General features: G+C 32.7%; 2 protein-coding genes and 1 long non-coding RNA gene across 7 annotated transcripts; 1 reads left to right on the top strand and 2 right to left on the bottom strand.

Moving 5' to 3' along the window:
- Positions 1-191: 191 nt before the first annotated feature.
- LOC111478347 lies at positions 192-802 on the bottom strand. The gene is made up of 2 exons (XR_002717446.1): positions 407-802; positions 192-277 (listed from the first exon to the last, which is right to left on the bottom strand). It is a non-coding gene; the product is annotated as an uncharacterized LOC111478347 (long non-coding RNA).
- A 3,495-nt stretch (positions 803-4,297) lies between these two features.
- Positions 4,298-6,761, top strand: LOC111478210. Of its 5 annotated transcripts, none has more exons than XM_023122374.1 (3): positions 4,298-4,312; positions 4,547-4,766; positions 5,172-6,761. In XM_023122374.1, exons 2-3 carry the CDS (start codon positions 4,626-4,628, stop codon positions 6,609-6,611), a joined length of 1,581 nt encoding a protein of 526 aa, XP_022978142.1. In that variant the 5' UTR covers positions 4,298-4,312; positions 4,547-4,625; the 3' UTR covers positions 6,612-6,761. The 5 variants fall into 5 exon arrangements, with proteins under 5 accessions (XP_022978142.1, XP_022978141.1, XP_022978140.1 ...); XM_023122373.1 differs by lacking the exon at positions 4,298-4,312 and adding an exon at positions 4,341-4,363; XM_023122372.1 differs by lacking the exon at positions 4,298-4,312 and having other exon boundaries at positions 4,412-4,766.
- A 1,345-nt stretch (positions 6,762-8,106) lies between these two features.
- LOC111478330 (wound-induced protein 1) lies at positions 8,107-8,702 on the bottom strand. Its single transcript, XM_023122533.1, has one exon. It carries the CDS (start codon positions 8,659-8,661, stop codon positions 8,155-8,157), a length of 507 nt encoding a protein of 168 aa, XP_022978301.1. The 5' UTR covers positions 8,662-8,702; the 3' UTR covers positions 8,107-8,154.
- Between the last annotated feature and the right edge of the window lie 7,955 nt (positions 8,703-16,657).

The raw sequence follows: 16,657 nt of genomic DNA, 5'->3' as shown, positions 1-16,657 counted from the left end.
TACCACTTCAGTTCAAAAAACAAAGAAACTTCCGAAATTGATAGACAAATAGAATTCAACTTTTTGTCATTTCGAGTCAATAAGATGCGGAAACGCCTCTCTCTTACGAACCGTACAAATTCATTTTAATTAGCGAGTTCCCAAAGGAGAGTTGGGCTTCAATATCCTAAAAAAAAAAAAGCAAAACAGGAGAAGGAAACTAGAATTGACATTGAGATGATGTTGGAACTTCAATTTCAGCTTCCTTTTTGAACCCACATTGCATATTTGTAGCTCTCTACAAAACAAGACCATCAAACCATAGCATAAACAAGAACATCAATTTCAGCTGCCTCTTGTTTACCTAGTACTTTCCGAGATTCAATAATTAAAAAAAAAAAAAATAAAAAAAAAAAGGAAGGGTGACCTGAACAATGAAGAAGCAGAAGCAGAGGGTTCATTAATTAAGGCGCAGTGGTCACGATGGCGAAGAGGGGCACATGAAGAACTAACTCAAAACCCCCAACAGATCTGAATTGAACTGAATTGAGTTAGCACAGCACGTGCCCTGCTTCTCCATCTTGCTCTTCATGCACCTTCTCTCTCTCTCTCTCTCTCTCTCTCTCTCTCTCTCTCTCTCTCCCTCTCTCCCTCCCTCCTTTCCTTCCTCTATAAAAAAAATTGGGTGTCTCTTCTTCCCCTTTATACTATCAACTAATCTTAAATTATCCGACCTACCCATTACAATTTTTGTGAGATCCCATGTTGATTTGAAAGAGGAGCTACGGCTAGCGAGAATGTTAAACCTCAGAGGAGGTGGATTGTGAGATCCCATGTCGGTTGAAGAGGTGAACGAAACATTGACACGTTTTAAAAATATTGAGGAAAAGCCCAAAAGGGAAAACTGAGAGATGACAATATCTGATAGCGGTGAGTTTGGGCTTTATAATTTTGGATGGAAATTAGGACTTGTAGTGAAGTTCTATAAGAGCCCAAGCCCACCGTCAGCAGACATTGTCTATTTTAGCTCGTTACGTATCGTCACATGGTTTTAAAACGCGTCTGCTAGAAAGAGATTTTCATACTCTTATAAGAAATGTTTTGTTCCCTCCTCCAATTAACGTGGGATCTCACAGCTTCATTCCTAGTTTTGGTTCAAGGTTATTGTCATATTGTTCTACATTGTCAAATATTCGAGCCGTTAACCCTAAATTTGGTCATTTTTTTCCCAAGTTTTTCAAAACAATCATTAAAGTAAAAAAAAAAAAAAAAACTCATTAAAATTTTGGATGAAAATTAAGATTTAGAACAAGTGTGACGATTACTTGCAACAATGGTTTATATCCTAATTTCCGTTCAAGGTTAACATCACACTGTGGTACGGTCTTGAGTTTTATTCTAAAAGTAGTTTTGAAACATTTATCGAAAGTCGAAGATAAAATTTAACCCAATTTGAAACGTGCGTGGGTCACCCTAGAAATGAAAGGCCTTACTTGGGGTAAGGGATCTCAAATGTAACACCTACCAAACTACCTTCTCACACACTTAAATTTAATTTATAATTTATAGCACCATTATTATTTATATATTTATGTACAATCTACTTCAATAATTTTCCCACCTTAATAATCTAATTACTATATATATATATATATATATATATATATATATTAATTTAGGGACTAAAATAAATATTTACAAATTTAATATTTTATTGTTTTATATACTAAAATATATGGAAAAATTATTATATATTATTATTAATATGATGGGTTATTTTCAAAGGTTAGCTGGGGTTTTGCTAACATTACCCATGTTTTATGGGCTGTTTCACGCCACAAAACATGCACCTGTTTATGTCTTAATCCTATGAAATGTTGTTGTCTCAAATCTTGTGTACCTTACAATTCTATTTTCTTTACATTGAAAACAAATATCGCATAATCTACTTTTTCGACCGAATTAAATAAGGTTTTCTTTTTTTAATTTAAGCGTATTTTATTTAGAAAATATGTAAGTGAGAATTAAAAAACTCTGTTGTTTTATGAGATATATAGAAATATCGAGATCATTAGATATTGAATTGGACTTTAAAATTATGATCTGAATATTAAAGTTCGTGGGGTTATATTAATATCATTATTTACCTAAAAAGTCTATAAATTTATCAATTATGCTTTGTTTTTCTCCCTCTTTTTCTATATATATAAAAAAGAAAAGGTTAAATTTGACAATTTTTTTTTTTTATTTTTAATACTTTCTATGTCTTTTTGCAATGGGATTTGATGGTGTCACACCAACTTTATAATAATAATAATAATAATAATAATATAAAATGGGAATTAATTTTGGTCCTCTCCTATAGACTTATGTTGCATAGTGGGGCACATAAAGTATAATAATAAAAATAAATTAAAAAGAAAAAAAAAAAAAGAAAAAAGACAAAGGAAATTAGACCCAAAAGATAAATAATAATAATAATAATAATAATAAAGTTGATTAGGAAAGGCTTTTTCTTGGAGACCGTTCAAAATAATTTCAATTCTTTTCACAGAATTAATAGTTTAAGCTCACTATTTCTTTTTTTTTTTATTCCACCGACTTGAAATCTCATAATTATATAATAAAAAATTTTAAAAAAAATACATAAATAAGTGAAAATTTTGAAAATAGACCAATATTACAGGTAACAAGTTTAATTAATTTTATTAAAAAAAATTCAATTTTAGATGAACTTTCATAAAATGGGTAAATATATATATATATATATTAAAAGAAAATAAAGAAGGAATCTAAATAAAAAGAGAATTTAGATAATAAAAAGTGGGGGAAGAAATAAATAGAGGCATAAATTTGTGGCACAAAATGGAAAGCTGTGGGGTAACTAAAGAGAGCACAAACAAGAATGGTGGTTGTGCCTTTTATATTATTTATTTATTTATTTATTTATTTATTTATTTATGTGGGGTTTGCAAAAAAGCCCTTCATAATTCTACAAATTGCCCTTTCTTATTTATTTATTTTTTATTTTCATAAATATTTTTAAGGGAAGTGTAATTTTGAAAGGTGGAGAAAAATGTGAATGAAATTAATTAATTAATTAATTAATGGCCCATAAAGCAAAATAAGAAAAATATTTAAAAGAGGTAAATGAAATAAATCATTCCCCTTTTGGTTTTTTTTTAGGGTCCCCAATATATTTTTTTTTAATATTATTTATTGACATGTGAATCCAATAAAAGGTAATTTTGGAAGGTTGACAAAAATGCATTTAATTCAAAAAATTAAAAAATAAAAAATAAGAAATAAAAAAGGGAAGAATATTATTATTTAGCATTTTTGGCCCAACCCTGTTTTTTACTTTTTAGCTGGACAAGATTGTTTGGATGCAAGTCTATTGACCTGGAATTCCACTTCAACCACCAAAAATCACCACTAATTCCAACCACTCTTGCAGTCCTACTGATCTTCTAATGAACAATTTGTTTATGATTTAGTCATACTCCTCTTGTAACGGTAAAAGGGTGAGACTCTGTTGTTGAAGTCTTGAAATAAACAGATAAGGGAACAGAAAATAATTAATTTTATTTCGTATTTCAAGCTCCTATTTTAGTCAAGTTGTCAAAATGGTACGCTCATTGAATCAAGTTAAAGTCACTCTCATTCGTGAAAATTGAAGTTCATAACTTATTCGGGAGTAAAATTGAATATTTTATGGTCAAATCTTATGCAAACTCATTGTATAAGATACCCACATTCACATGTCTCAGTAGGACTTTTCATACAATGTGTATCAATCCAAGGTGTGTAACAGTCAAAGCCCATCAGTAGCCGATATTGTTTCTTTGGACCCATTGCTAGCAAATTTATCCTTTTTGGGGTTTATTAGAGCTTCAATGTTTTTAAGGAGAGGTTTCCACACCCCTTTGGGCTTTTCCTTTCGTGCTTCCCCTAAATGTTTTTAAAATAATGTCTGCTAAGGAGAGATTTCTACGCCGTTGTAAAATATACTTCGTTCTTCTCCCCAACAATGTGGGATCTCAAAATTATTATTACAGTTAAATCATTAATTACGAGTCTTTGGGACATAAAAATCTCAACATGTGTATGATATGATATCAGATTTCTAATTTTTTTTCCTTGTTATTTATGATTGTTTGAGTTAAGTAGAACTCGACTAGACTTATAGGTGCGGTGAGCAAACCAAACCGACAGTCCGAATCAAATCTAACCAACGACTTTATGGCAAAATAATAATTTGGGGAAAAAAAAAACATAAAATAGGGTGTAAAATTTAAGATGAGCAGGTTCATTAAAGTTGGGACAAATTTAGGTGAGTGGGAAACATGAGAACCAATTTTTATGTCTAATCAAAGCAGATAAAGTAGGAAAGATCGTCTATGATCTCACTTTTAGTTGACTACCCTTTCAAAGCCTCTTTAAAATTCAAAGATTTTGATGAACAAATATCTTGATTATTTATTACTTCATTTGAATCATGAACTTGATAATGCTACATTTGGGAAATGCTTAATGGTTCTTCTTTTTTCCCCCTTGTTTTAAACAGAGAATTTCTTTCAAGATCTGGGCCAGGCTTGAAGAACTGTAAGGAAAATCCAGTCCAAATCAATAACCCATCTTAGCCCATGATGAACTCAACCAATTCCCATCAAGGGCCTCATTGCAGTCCACACGGAAGACTCAAAAAGAGGAAAGTTCTAAAAAAGTTTCCCACCATAGCAGGGCATTTTGAAGGTCGATCGACTCTTACTGGTAAAAGGAAAAAGTTGCGTTAGGAAAGAAACGTAAATCATTTCTGATTTTTGAACTTTCTTTGCTTTGATGAGCCTCTGGAACTTCAACCCAGGTACATTTCTAAGTTCCCTTTCAATGGGGTTTTTTTCTATATGGGTTTCTCTTGAAGGAAATTGTTGCCCCACATCGAGTTTTGATTCTGTAATTTTGTGTTTTATCGTGATTCATACTGCCATTTTGATCAAATTTCAAAGATTAAGTTCATTGTTATGAGTGACTGCTAGGTGTTTGTGTTAATGCCCAGGTCAATAATTGCTTGTTTGTTCATGCTTTTGAGTATCTGTTCATAAATTATGTGATATCAATGATTAGAACCCAATGTTGAAAGATGATTAGAATCGATCTAGTTAATGTTGGGAGTAATTTTTGGGACTCAGCTTGTTGAGCATCCTAGGCCCTGTGAATGGATTCAAGACAACCTTCAACTCTTAAGTGCTGCATATTGTGAACACAAGGCCAAGTACGACGACAAGCTTCACGGTTCGATGTCGATATCCCGAAGGATTCTACTTAGGGGTGCTGATTCAAAGATTGGCTCAGAAAACTTGCCCTCCTCATCTTTTAAGTTCCAGAAAATCAAGTTCATAGGATTTTGTAAAGAGTGGATCAAAGACCCTTCGAACATTGCCCTTCTTTTCTGGACGATCGGCGTCACGGTTTCAGGATCGGTCGTCTTTCTTGTAATGACTGGAATGTTAAACAATCTCCTGCCAACTAAATCACAAAGAGAGATTTGGTTTGAAGTTAATAACCAAATCTTGACTGCTCTCTTCACTCTGATGTGTTTGTATCATCATCCTAAGAGGATTCATCATATGATACTTTTATGTAGGTGGAAACCAGGTGATATCCTTATACTTAGAGAAATATATTGCAAAAATGGAACTTATAAGCCACATGAAAGGAAACACATGACGGTATTGCTTGTGTTGCTTCATATGAACTGCTTTGCCCAATATGCTTTATCTGGCCTTAATTTGAGCCATAAGAAGCCTCAAAGATCAGTTTTCGGAGTTTCGGTCTGCCTTACTGTTGCACTCTTGACTGCTGCTGCTGCTAGTTTATACGCCATTTTCAGTCCACTTGGGAAGGAGTACGACCACGGCGACGATGAGGAAAGTCCAAACCGGATCAATGATGGCGATTTGTTTGTGTCAAGAATTGTTGACAAGCCTCAATGGAGAGGTGGACTGTTCCATTTCCTTGATGACATTAGAACAGCTTGCCTTTCCGTCTTCTGCAGCTTCTGCTTGTTTGGATGGAACATGGAACGGTTAGGATTCGGGAACATGTACGTTCATGCTGCGACGTTTGTAATCTTTTGCACTGCCCCACTTTGTTTGTTTGGTTTGGCAGCTAATATTGTGGAACCTTGGTATGCTAAAGTGGCTCTCAGTTTAATTGGCATTCTTGTTTCTGTGTTTGGGCTGTTCTATGGTGGATACTGGAGGATTCAAATGAGGAAACGGTTCGATATAACGAAGAACGAGTTGTGTTGGGGGAAACCAAATGTTGTAGACTGTGCACAATGGTTGTTCTGCTGCTGCTGCTCTCTTGCTCAGGAGGCTAGGACAGCTGATTACTATGAATTAATGGAAGACAACCTCGGAAAAAACCGAACGAACGGCAGAGACAAGAACGAAATCCTGTCGCCATTACCTCGTGAAGGTGGAACAGTTCATGAGGATAGATCAAACCTGGATTCAAACAGGTTTTTAGATGAAACTGATGGAGTAAACCAGCTTTTGAAGCCCCCTACTCCATCATCAATGCAAAGAGATGATTTTGCGCTGACAATGACCAAAAATCTTGCATGAGAACCGGTCATTGAGTCTATGAGGAATTTGATTATAAATTCTATGATGTTTTCTCGTACTTTAGTCATGTTTGAATTGAACTAATACATAATTTTGTGTGTATTATTATGTGAATTCATAGATATATATGTTCATTTTCGCTTCTTTATACGTTACAAAAGACCATCAAAAGCATCTGCGTTCGTGCTATATACAAAAACGAAAAAGTAAAGCACATGCATGACAAGATATTTCTGTAATGACCCATGTCCAAGATCCGATCAAAATTAAGAATTTAGATTCAGCACTTGATAGTCTCGATATTCTCTTGCGACATGGCATACACATTTGTGCTATATACTAAAACGAGAAAGTAAAGCACATACATAACATGATATTTTTGTACGATCTATGCCCATAATTTAGATTCAGTACCTGATGGCCCTTTCATGCACCCCTGCGACATATTCCTGTTACTTGCTCCTCGCTTCTAAGAGTGAATGTCATCCCCATAGACCAACACGAGTCCTTTCAAATACTTTGGAATTCCTATGATTAAGCCACCGAAAAGAAAGGTGCACCTTATTAGTATTATAGATAGTAACTTTCAATTCTTTTAAGTTTTTTCTTAGTCATTTTATTCTCAAGATCGCCCTCATTCAAATATAGTCATAGTTCATTCATTTACCCATCCTTTGTTCGGAGTGTCACAGTTGCACAATCTCGGTATGGGTGTGATTTTGGGCACGAAAAAGGAAAATTAGAGGCATTGGAGAGGGAAGCTTTCCATCTATTTCTCAAAGTTATGAATATGATATGGCCTTAATTACTTCACATTGCAATCGTAGCAGACTGGAAAAGGAATCTAAGGCCAACCTCCCACACTTCCCACTAATCATTTTGAAAGGACACTACACATATAAAATTGATAACACTCCCACACGTGTGGTCGCCCGTCGCAAGAAAGTGACGTGTGCATACATGAATCTTATAAATTCTTTTTCATAAAGCCACAATTTTAAATCCATCACTAACAAATATTATCTGCTTTAGACTGTTTAAAACGAGATATTATCTGCTTTAGACTGTTTAAAACGAGTCTGTTACAGAGAGATTTCCACGCTCATTCTCAGCTTCAACTGACATGAGATCTCATAATCTACTCCATAGTCCAATAACAAACAACATCGGCTATGAACTGTTATATTCTCTTTTATACGTCAATTTTTAATAGGATTTTGCTTAGATTATTTGGGTTTACATTTGATTTTGAATGTGACGAAGAAATAACAAAAAAAAGAACTTGAGAGGTACGATGTGATGGAAGAAAGATGACACTGAATTGGAAATCTAATCATTAATATACAAGTTTAGGATATCGATGTTTGGTCGAGGTTCGAACTGAAAGAACCTTTTGAAGATGTGTCGGCAATCGGTTCGTCAAACGCTAAAGTTTACCAAATTTAATATATCTACTTGATTTAGTTAACAAAATAGTAATATGAGATGAACTATATTCGAATTGGATGATATTATTTCACAGATAATTAAGGCTTTTGACAAACTACAGTGCCAACATAATCGCCGGCAGCGAGCGGTGAAACAGATCCCGAGGGTGGCTCTGCCACACCGTCAGCCCATCATGACGGACCTCTTCCCAAGCCGGCTGCCGGAGATCCGCCACAACGAGCCACGTATTGAAATACTCTCTAAACTGCGTAATCACCCCATCTTTCAACGTCCAAACATGAACCCAATAGACCTGAGCCCCTTCCCAGCCTTCCGCCACAATAACAGAGTCGCCGATGGCTGTTATGCTCCTCGGCTCGAACCGAAACTCGGCGTGGCTGGACTCGCCGGTCAGGACCCGCATCATGTACTGGCAATGAGGTGGGCCGTGGAACCACCACTCGAGGTCGGTGGCAAGGAACTTCGCCACCGCGTCAGTCCGGCCGGCGGCGAGGGATTTATAGAGGGCATCGGCGGTTGCTCTGTTTTGATGCTCTGAGTCAGTGGAGTGGGTGATTTCGGAGTGTTTAAGGATGTGGGTTGATGTGGAAGTGGAATCCATGTTTGTTTGAGCAAAAGGGTTGTGTTTTGGAAGAAGGGATTTGAGCTGAAAGCTGTGGAATTGATTTGTGCATGGAAGTGTGTTATTTATAGTCGAGCATGTTCGGATTGAAGATTCAAATTTCTAATTAAACATACCCATTTAAGATGCGAACCTCGAGCCTAAAGGACCTACCTCAAATGTGGTGGGGAATCCCGGTTTAAACAAATAATGTAGAGGGAACACAAGAGATTTCTCTCTAAACCAGAACGAAGATCATATTTCCTGGCCTCACCTTTGAACCTAACTGATTCCGTCCCGACCCACATAAATAAAGATAAAATTTGTTTATTGGAAACTCTCTATAAAGTTTTTGCACGGAACTACCCTGATCCCACAAAAACAAATTAAATTTTTTACGGGATGTAAAATGAAGTACAGTCGTCCCATCTCCACTCTGTCTCATGGGTATCTCTATTTCTAACATTAGATCTCAGAGTATATAGGTTAACTAAGTGAGATACCCTAAAACTAACCATACATGCCACATTTTCTATTTGCATAATAATACACCTAATTTTTTCTTATTAGGTTAACAGTGTTAGTTTAATTATATCAGAGATTAGCGCTAAGGGTAAACTTGGAAAAATAGGTTAAAATTTATTTATAAGATTTTAGGCTAAATTAAAATAACTCGAGAATTTAAGGACCGATAATGAAATTATATGATTTTTTTTTTTTTTTAATGGGGAAAATGTTGATAGCTGAACCTACAAAAATAAATGGGTACCACAAACATACAAAATAAATGGAAAAGATTTTTTTTTTATTATTTATTTTTTTAAAAATGAATTCCAAATATTTATTTATTACTTTTTTCTTATTTAATATTTTAATTTTTGAAAAGAAATATGAATATTTTTTAATGCATTTTTTAATATTTTAATCTAAAGGTTCAATTGGGAAATGATAAATGTCTTTTTCCGGCGTAAGCCGATACGACGGCGATGGAGAAAAGATGACGTGGACGATGAGTTGACTGTTTGACTGATCCTCCCCGTCGTTTTTTTGGCCAACCGGCGGTAGGGACACGACGTCGTTTTCGGCTGCATGTACCATTCAAAAGCTACCAGTTGTCCTTGAGCAGATGCACAGTTCCTGGACTCTCCAAATAATTTTCCTTACCTAATTGTAATAATTTAATTTAATTTAATTTAATTTAATTTTAAAATACCCCCATATGTATTTTCTTAAAAATAGATATATTATTTTTTAAATACAAAGTTTATTAGACATTTTTTAATTTTTTTAATTTTAAACCCAAACTAATAAATATTAGGATAAAATATATTTTTAGTTATATATAAACTAAAAAAAAAAAAAGACTTTTTTTAGTTCCTTAATTTTAGAAAATTTCTTTTTAAAACAATAATAATAATTTTGCCTTTTTAATTATACAAATTTTAATTAACTAACATACTTAAATGTATATCAAATTCAAAATTCATTTCTAATATAATATTAATAATAATCTATATTTAAAATTGCATTAATATATTTTTAAAGCCTCAAATTTTTCACCCCATCTTGTACCTCTTTCCTTCACATTAACTCTTTTTACTTTTTACCATTTAACCTTTTTTTTTTCTTTTTTCTTTTTTTCCTAATTAGTGTTCATTTTTCTTTTCACCCCACCAATGGTAAATTTTTAAATATTTTCATTAAATTAAAATAAAATATTAAAAATTATGGTATATACGTAAATAATATTATATGAAACTGCCGACATGGATTCCCATCGATTCTGTCATGGATAAATGGGGTAATTAATTTTACTGGTTTTTTTTTACTGGTTTAAAAATAATATTTTGATTTATTTTTTCATATTCTTTCTATGGATAAATGGGGTAATTAATTTTACAAAAACAATAATTAATGTTATAAATAGAGATGTCTACTACCCGAGAAAGCTTTCTCCTCATTTTTTATCCTTGAGAAATATCTCTATAATTTTATAGAGATTGGGACGGAAATTTTCCATAGAGAATACACAAGAATCGGGTTTCCCATGAAAATAAAAAGTGGAGATGGGTGGGGCGGGGTAGGGAATTGAGCAGAGATGAGGATAGGGACGGGATGAGAAATACAATCTCTATTTCCGTCCTCGTTTATCTAACGGAGAGAAATTTCTCCCCATTCCCTCTCCATTTCCCATTTAAGACAGATTTTTTCACCAACCCTAATACCGTAGGGTAAAATAATAACTCATTTGTAGAAAATTATGGGGCACGGAATTGGGCGGAGACAAAAACAAAGACGGAATGAGAAATACAATCTATGTCCCCGTCCTCGTTTATCTAAGGGGGAGAAGGGATGTGTCTTCATTGACCCTAATAACGTAGGGTAAATAGACCTCTATAGAAACGTTTGAACTCTTCTTTCTGTCGCATAATAAATATTTTAAAGCACTATTAATGTTCTATAACTCTACTTCAATAAATTGGGTTATTAATTTTATAAAAACAATTACTAATGTTGCCAAACTCTTTCTTCTCTCACACAATAAATTAAGCTTTTAATAATATTAATAAAACATAAATTAGTAATCTTAGAAAGCATTCCCAATTAATTGGACTATTAAATAATTAAATAATTAATTAATTAATAATCCAATTAATTGGGAATGCCTTCTAAGATTACTAATTTATATATATATATTAAAACTCCTTGTTGATTATTTATTTATTTATTATTATTTTAAAATCAGTCTGGAAAATATTTAAATTACGAGTCTAAATTAATTGAGTCATTCTCATGTTGATATTTTTATATTATTAGTTGACTTATTTTCTTACTTCATTAATATTTGTGATGAAAAGATTAAAATTTTTAGTATGCTAAATCAGTTGAGTTATGCTCAAATTGACATATTTATTATTTTGGTGGAAGATATATGTATTAAATTATGCTTAGGTGGAGATTTTTATTATTATGGTTGACTTTTTTTTTAATTAAACAATATTTATGATGAAAAGATTTGAATCTTTAATTCGACCATGTATTTAAACCCGTTAAATTATGTTGAGATTGACAAAATTATTATTATTACCGTTGTTATATAAAAATGTATCACACATTTTAACAAAATAAAAAATAGATTAATTTTTAAAAAATAAAAAATAAAAAAGGCAAGTCATTTGAGCTAACCCACGTTGACTTTTATCTTTTGGATTACGAAAACCCGAGCGTAGGTTGATCGAGGAGAAACAAACAAAAGGATAAAGCCAGGATAAATAGTGAAATAGTCGTTGTAGACCGATGGAAGGATCATGAATTGAAAGAAAACATCCATTAAAATAAATGTATGGATGGATTATGTAATAGCTCGAGTCCATCGTTAGCAGATATTGTCGTTAGCCTCACAGTTTAAAACGCATCTACTTTGGAGATAGGGTTTATAATGGTATTAGAATGAATCACCAAATAGTGCGAGACACTGGTCAGAGTATGACTATCTAACAAATTAAAATTGATGACGTGTTTTAAAATAGTGAAGCTGACAACGATACATAACAAATTAAAATTGAATAATATTTGCTAGCGGTGGGCTTGGACTGTTACAAATGGTATCAGAGCCAGACATCAGACGATGTACCCACAAGGACGTTGACCCTCAAGGAGATTGTGGGATCTCATGTTGGTCGTAGAGGGGAACAAAACATTCCTGACAAGATATGGAAACATTCTCCTAATAGATGCGTTTTAAAATCCTGAGTCTAACATCCATTAAAAATGGTTACATATTAAGACAATGTTGTCTCAATTCTAGTACGAGAAGACGTAAATGGCCGCTTAATTTGATTAAAATTAAATTATTTTTATTAATAATATAGACAAAAATGAAAATAATAATAATAATAAAGACGTCAATATAATAATTAATAGGACAATGATCTACATGTACGGACCATGAAATTAAAGAGCACCAGTTGGATCCAGCCCAGCTGAAACCCACTCGTGTGCATTAGACTTTTATTATTTATTTATTATATTTTATCATTATTATTTCCTTTTCATATTAAAAAAAAGTTTTATTATTTATTCATATAAAAGCCTAAATTATTTGATCTTATTTATGTTTCGAGTTTGTAAATTTAGAAATAGATTTTCAAAAAGGGTAAATGTGTAATTTGAGAAAATAGAGATGACCCGAAATGAGGTGATAGACAATCGATGACTTACAAAAGAGAAATCGTTTACAACAAAACCTCTAATACTTAAGTCAAACCAAAATTTTAAGACCGTAAAAAGAAATTAGAGAACGAGAAAGTGAAAATAAGGTATTTTTACAAGCGTTGACCTAATATTTTTCATTTCCCTCCCGAATTTGATATGGAGAAGGGAAACGAGCTACCTAGAGTACCATGCATGCCGCCGCTTGAAATAAATTCATCACAAGGTCGACACCGAGGTGAGGAATCACCCAATTACATCATTTTCCATGTCCAATCTAGTCCTAAGGTATTTCTCGAGGCTCAAATTTCTATTGTTCTCGAGCCCAATTTTCATTAGCCCATGACGACTTGGTTTTATCCTCAATGTTTTTTTTTTCTTTTTCGACTCACTCATTAGATTCAAACTTACCCGTAACAGATTATTTTTACATGATCACCTAATTCAATCGTCTAGTCGTTCTAATACATATGAAAAAAAAAAAAAAATATATATATATATATATGGCTTCTATGATGGTATATATAATTAGATACTATTTTGTATCATCCATGTATCTCAGATGTCCATGTAGATTATTATTATTTTTAAAATGATTAATTTCCTACGTGGATATTACAGATATTTTACAAATTAGAAAAATACTAATTTTTGCATGGTTATGATTTAGAGAGAGGAGGTGAAGACCAGGGGAGGGTGTTTGGTGGTGGGTATCTATCCATTCAAGCTCAGAAGACAGAAATCATTAATGAATGATTTGGTCAGCCAGCTCATCTGCTGACTGGTCTAAGGGCCTCCAAAAAATTAAATAATAAAATAAAATCTTTATGAAATTCAATTGCTTCATGTTTGTGACAAGACATACACAAGGACACGTGGACCAAAATTATACGAAAATATTTAACGGTAACATTTTTTTTTACTTCTTTTTATAAAGGTAAACGAGGTTAATGCTAGGTAATTTTTTTAAATTTTTTTTTAATGTTGAATTTAGGTGGGTTAGGCCCAATGGAATATGGAGGCCCAAGAGTAAGCTCTATTTTGGCCCAATTATTGAATCAATAATGGGCTTCTTAGTGCTCATGGGTCCAAAGTTTAAATTATGTTTAATTTATAACTAAGATCCACATCGATGCTAGCGGGGATGTTGGTCCTCAAAAGGGGTGGATTGTGAGATCTCACATCGATTGGAGAAGAGAACAAAACATTTTTTAGAAGAGTGTGGAAATCTTTGTCTAGGCATCTTAAAACCTTAAGGGAAAACCCAAAAAAAAAATCCTAACGAATACAATATTTGCTAGCGATGAACTTGGACTATTACATATTATGTCATGTTTTGCTTGAGACTTCTTCTTATACCTACGTCCATTTCCACAAAGATGGAGTTTGTCCCAAATTTAATCATTATTATAATAACAATAATAATAATTAATTAATTAATTAATTAAAATTAGTTTTTAAAGTAAAGTAGGTTGTGTATACCTAACTCGTCTAACTAACACAAAGTACGATAACATACATACCTAACAAGGTAAATTTTCTAGATCCAAAAGTTAGTAATTGAGTTATCTCAATAACTAAAATATGTATCATGCTTGAATCTAACTAGGATTTACGGTGGCGAAACAACTGTAGCGGTTAGAATGTGGTGCAACTTAGAAGATATGCTTCTAATATTTACTCATCTTAACCGATAAATAAGTGAACTATTTTGGCTTAATGTTGGTGACATCTACACTAGGTATCAAGTGATGACGTAATAGACTGAATAGACTCATGAGATGACCACACTAAACAACATTTCCTCTAAACAACTTAGAAGGTTCAGGTTTACTATACCATCGTTATGATCTTGATTGCAGTATTTGAGAGCGTTCAACAAGTTTCATATTACTAGCGTTCAATTCGTTACGTGAATGAAGCTGTTTGAGTCATCTGAACAATTGGATGGTCTAAAAAAATATCTCAACCCACCCCACGAACAGACGTTATAAAAAGTAGCTTTTCGGGTCACGAGATAGAGGAATATAAAGCAATTTTCCCTTAAAAGTCATGGGCTAAAACTTATTAGTTAATTTGGTGGGTATAGTCCCTAGAATGGGGAAATGGAAAGGGCTTGGAATTTGCTACAACTAAATCTTAAAAGCTGATGCCTTTCTTCCAACCTTTCTAACCAACTCTTTAAAGTTACGTTTATATGATACCTTTCACCATTTTCCCTTTTTTTTTTCTATATTTTTTTTATTGTTAGTACTTTATTACTAAAATGCCCTTCCGTCTCGGGTTTAAAAAATAACCTTAAACTTTAAAAAGGTACTATGGCTAATATTTGTTAAGAGTTTTTTTTTTTTAAATAATTTATTGACATTATTTTGTTTAAATTTACGATAATTTATTTTTTTTAAAGATATTATTAAAAAATTTAATTATTTTTTTTTAAGTAACGGTAAAATTGGAAGATATTTTTATTAATTTAGTTTAGAAAAGAAAATAATATGGGCCCACGGCCGTCCACGTCACCAGAGTAGACGCGGTTTTTGTGATGGTTCACGGGTTTCCGTTTCTACAGGAAGCTAAATTACATTTATGACCCCGAGTAGTTGTAGGTACCAAGTAACGCCACGTGTACAAAGATGGGTATAGAATAATAAATTGTTACATGGGAGTGTGGGAGAGCACAACAGTATGATGGCCCCCAAAATAATAATTAATAATAATATTATTCTTTATTGGCATTCGCTTAATAAATAAATAATCATAATTAGTTTTATTGTTTTATAACTAACTGTTTATTACTATAATCTTCTTTCTTCTTCAACTTTGTTTCTCATTTTTTAATATAATATATATACGAAATTAAAACTTTAAAAAAGAAAAAAAATAACTTTTTTTCTAATGAAATGGGAGAGACGAGAGGGGTATAAATGGAATAAATGGAATTTGAGACAATTTTCCTTTTTTTTTTAAAAAAAAAAGAGAGAGTCACTTGTTAAGCATAATGGTTGTCCTTTTATTTTCTAAATAAAATCTCCTTAATCAATTTGTTTTCTTAATTTAGAATGCAAGAAAAAGGAAAGTTGACATGATTAAAAGTCAATACAAAGGATGGTGGTGATGAAATAGGAACAGCAAAATACGGTGGGTTTGGGAACAGTGGATAACTAACGGAAATTAAATAAATAATAAATACCATGATCCGATACATACAACAACCAGCACAAAATAAGCGCCATGATGTGCTCCGCCTCCCTTCTTTCTTAATGCTCTACTTCCTTTTATTATTTATTATTATTTTTTTTCTTTTCTTAAATGGAAATTTTTATTTATTTTTTAATTCAATTTTACGCTGCTTGTTTTTAAAACATGTGTGTGAGGAAAAGATTTTCAGCAGATTTCACAATTTACTCCGTTCAGGGTCAACTTCCTTCTGACATTAATTCCTCTCTCCAATCAAGAAAGGATCTCACAATCATTGTAAGATCCCAAGTCGATTGGGGAGGAGAACAAAACATTTTTGTATAAGAGTGTAAAAATATTAAAAAGAAGCCCAAACGAAAAAAAAAAAAAACTCAAAGATGACAATATCTACTAGGTACACAAAGTCTGGCCAACTTTATATTAGGTTGTTGAACTAAAAGTAGAAATAAAAAGTATTTTCACAAGTTTATTCGTACTCCGACAGACATCAGCTAGATTTTCCATCTCTTAATTTTTTTTTTAGTGTTCGACTTGAGCTGTATGAGATAGAAATTCGTCTCTCATAGAAGGTTAGGAGTCCGAGCCC

Source organism: Cucurbita maxima, unplaced genomic scaffold (assembly GCF_002738345.1).
Source record: "Cucurbita maxima cultivar Rimu unplaced genomic scaffold, Cmax_1.0 Cma_Scf00004, whole genome shotgun sequence".
NCBI lineage: Eukaryota > Viridiplantae > Streptophyta > Magnoliopsida > Cucurbitales > Cucurbitaceae > Cucurbita > Cucurbita maxima.
This window is presented reverse-complemented; position numbering and strand designations above follow the sequence as displayed.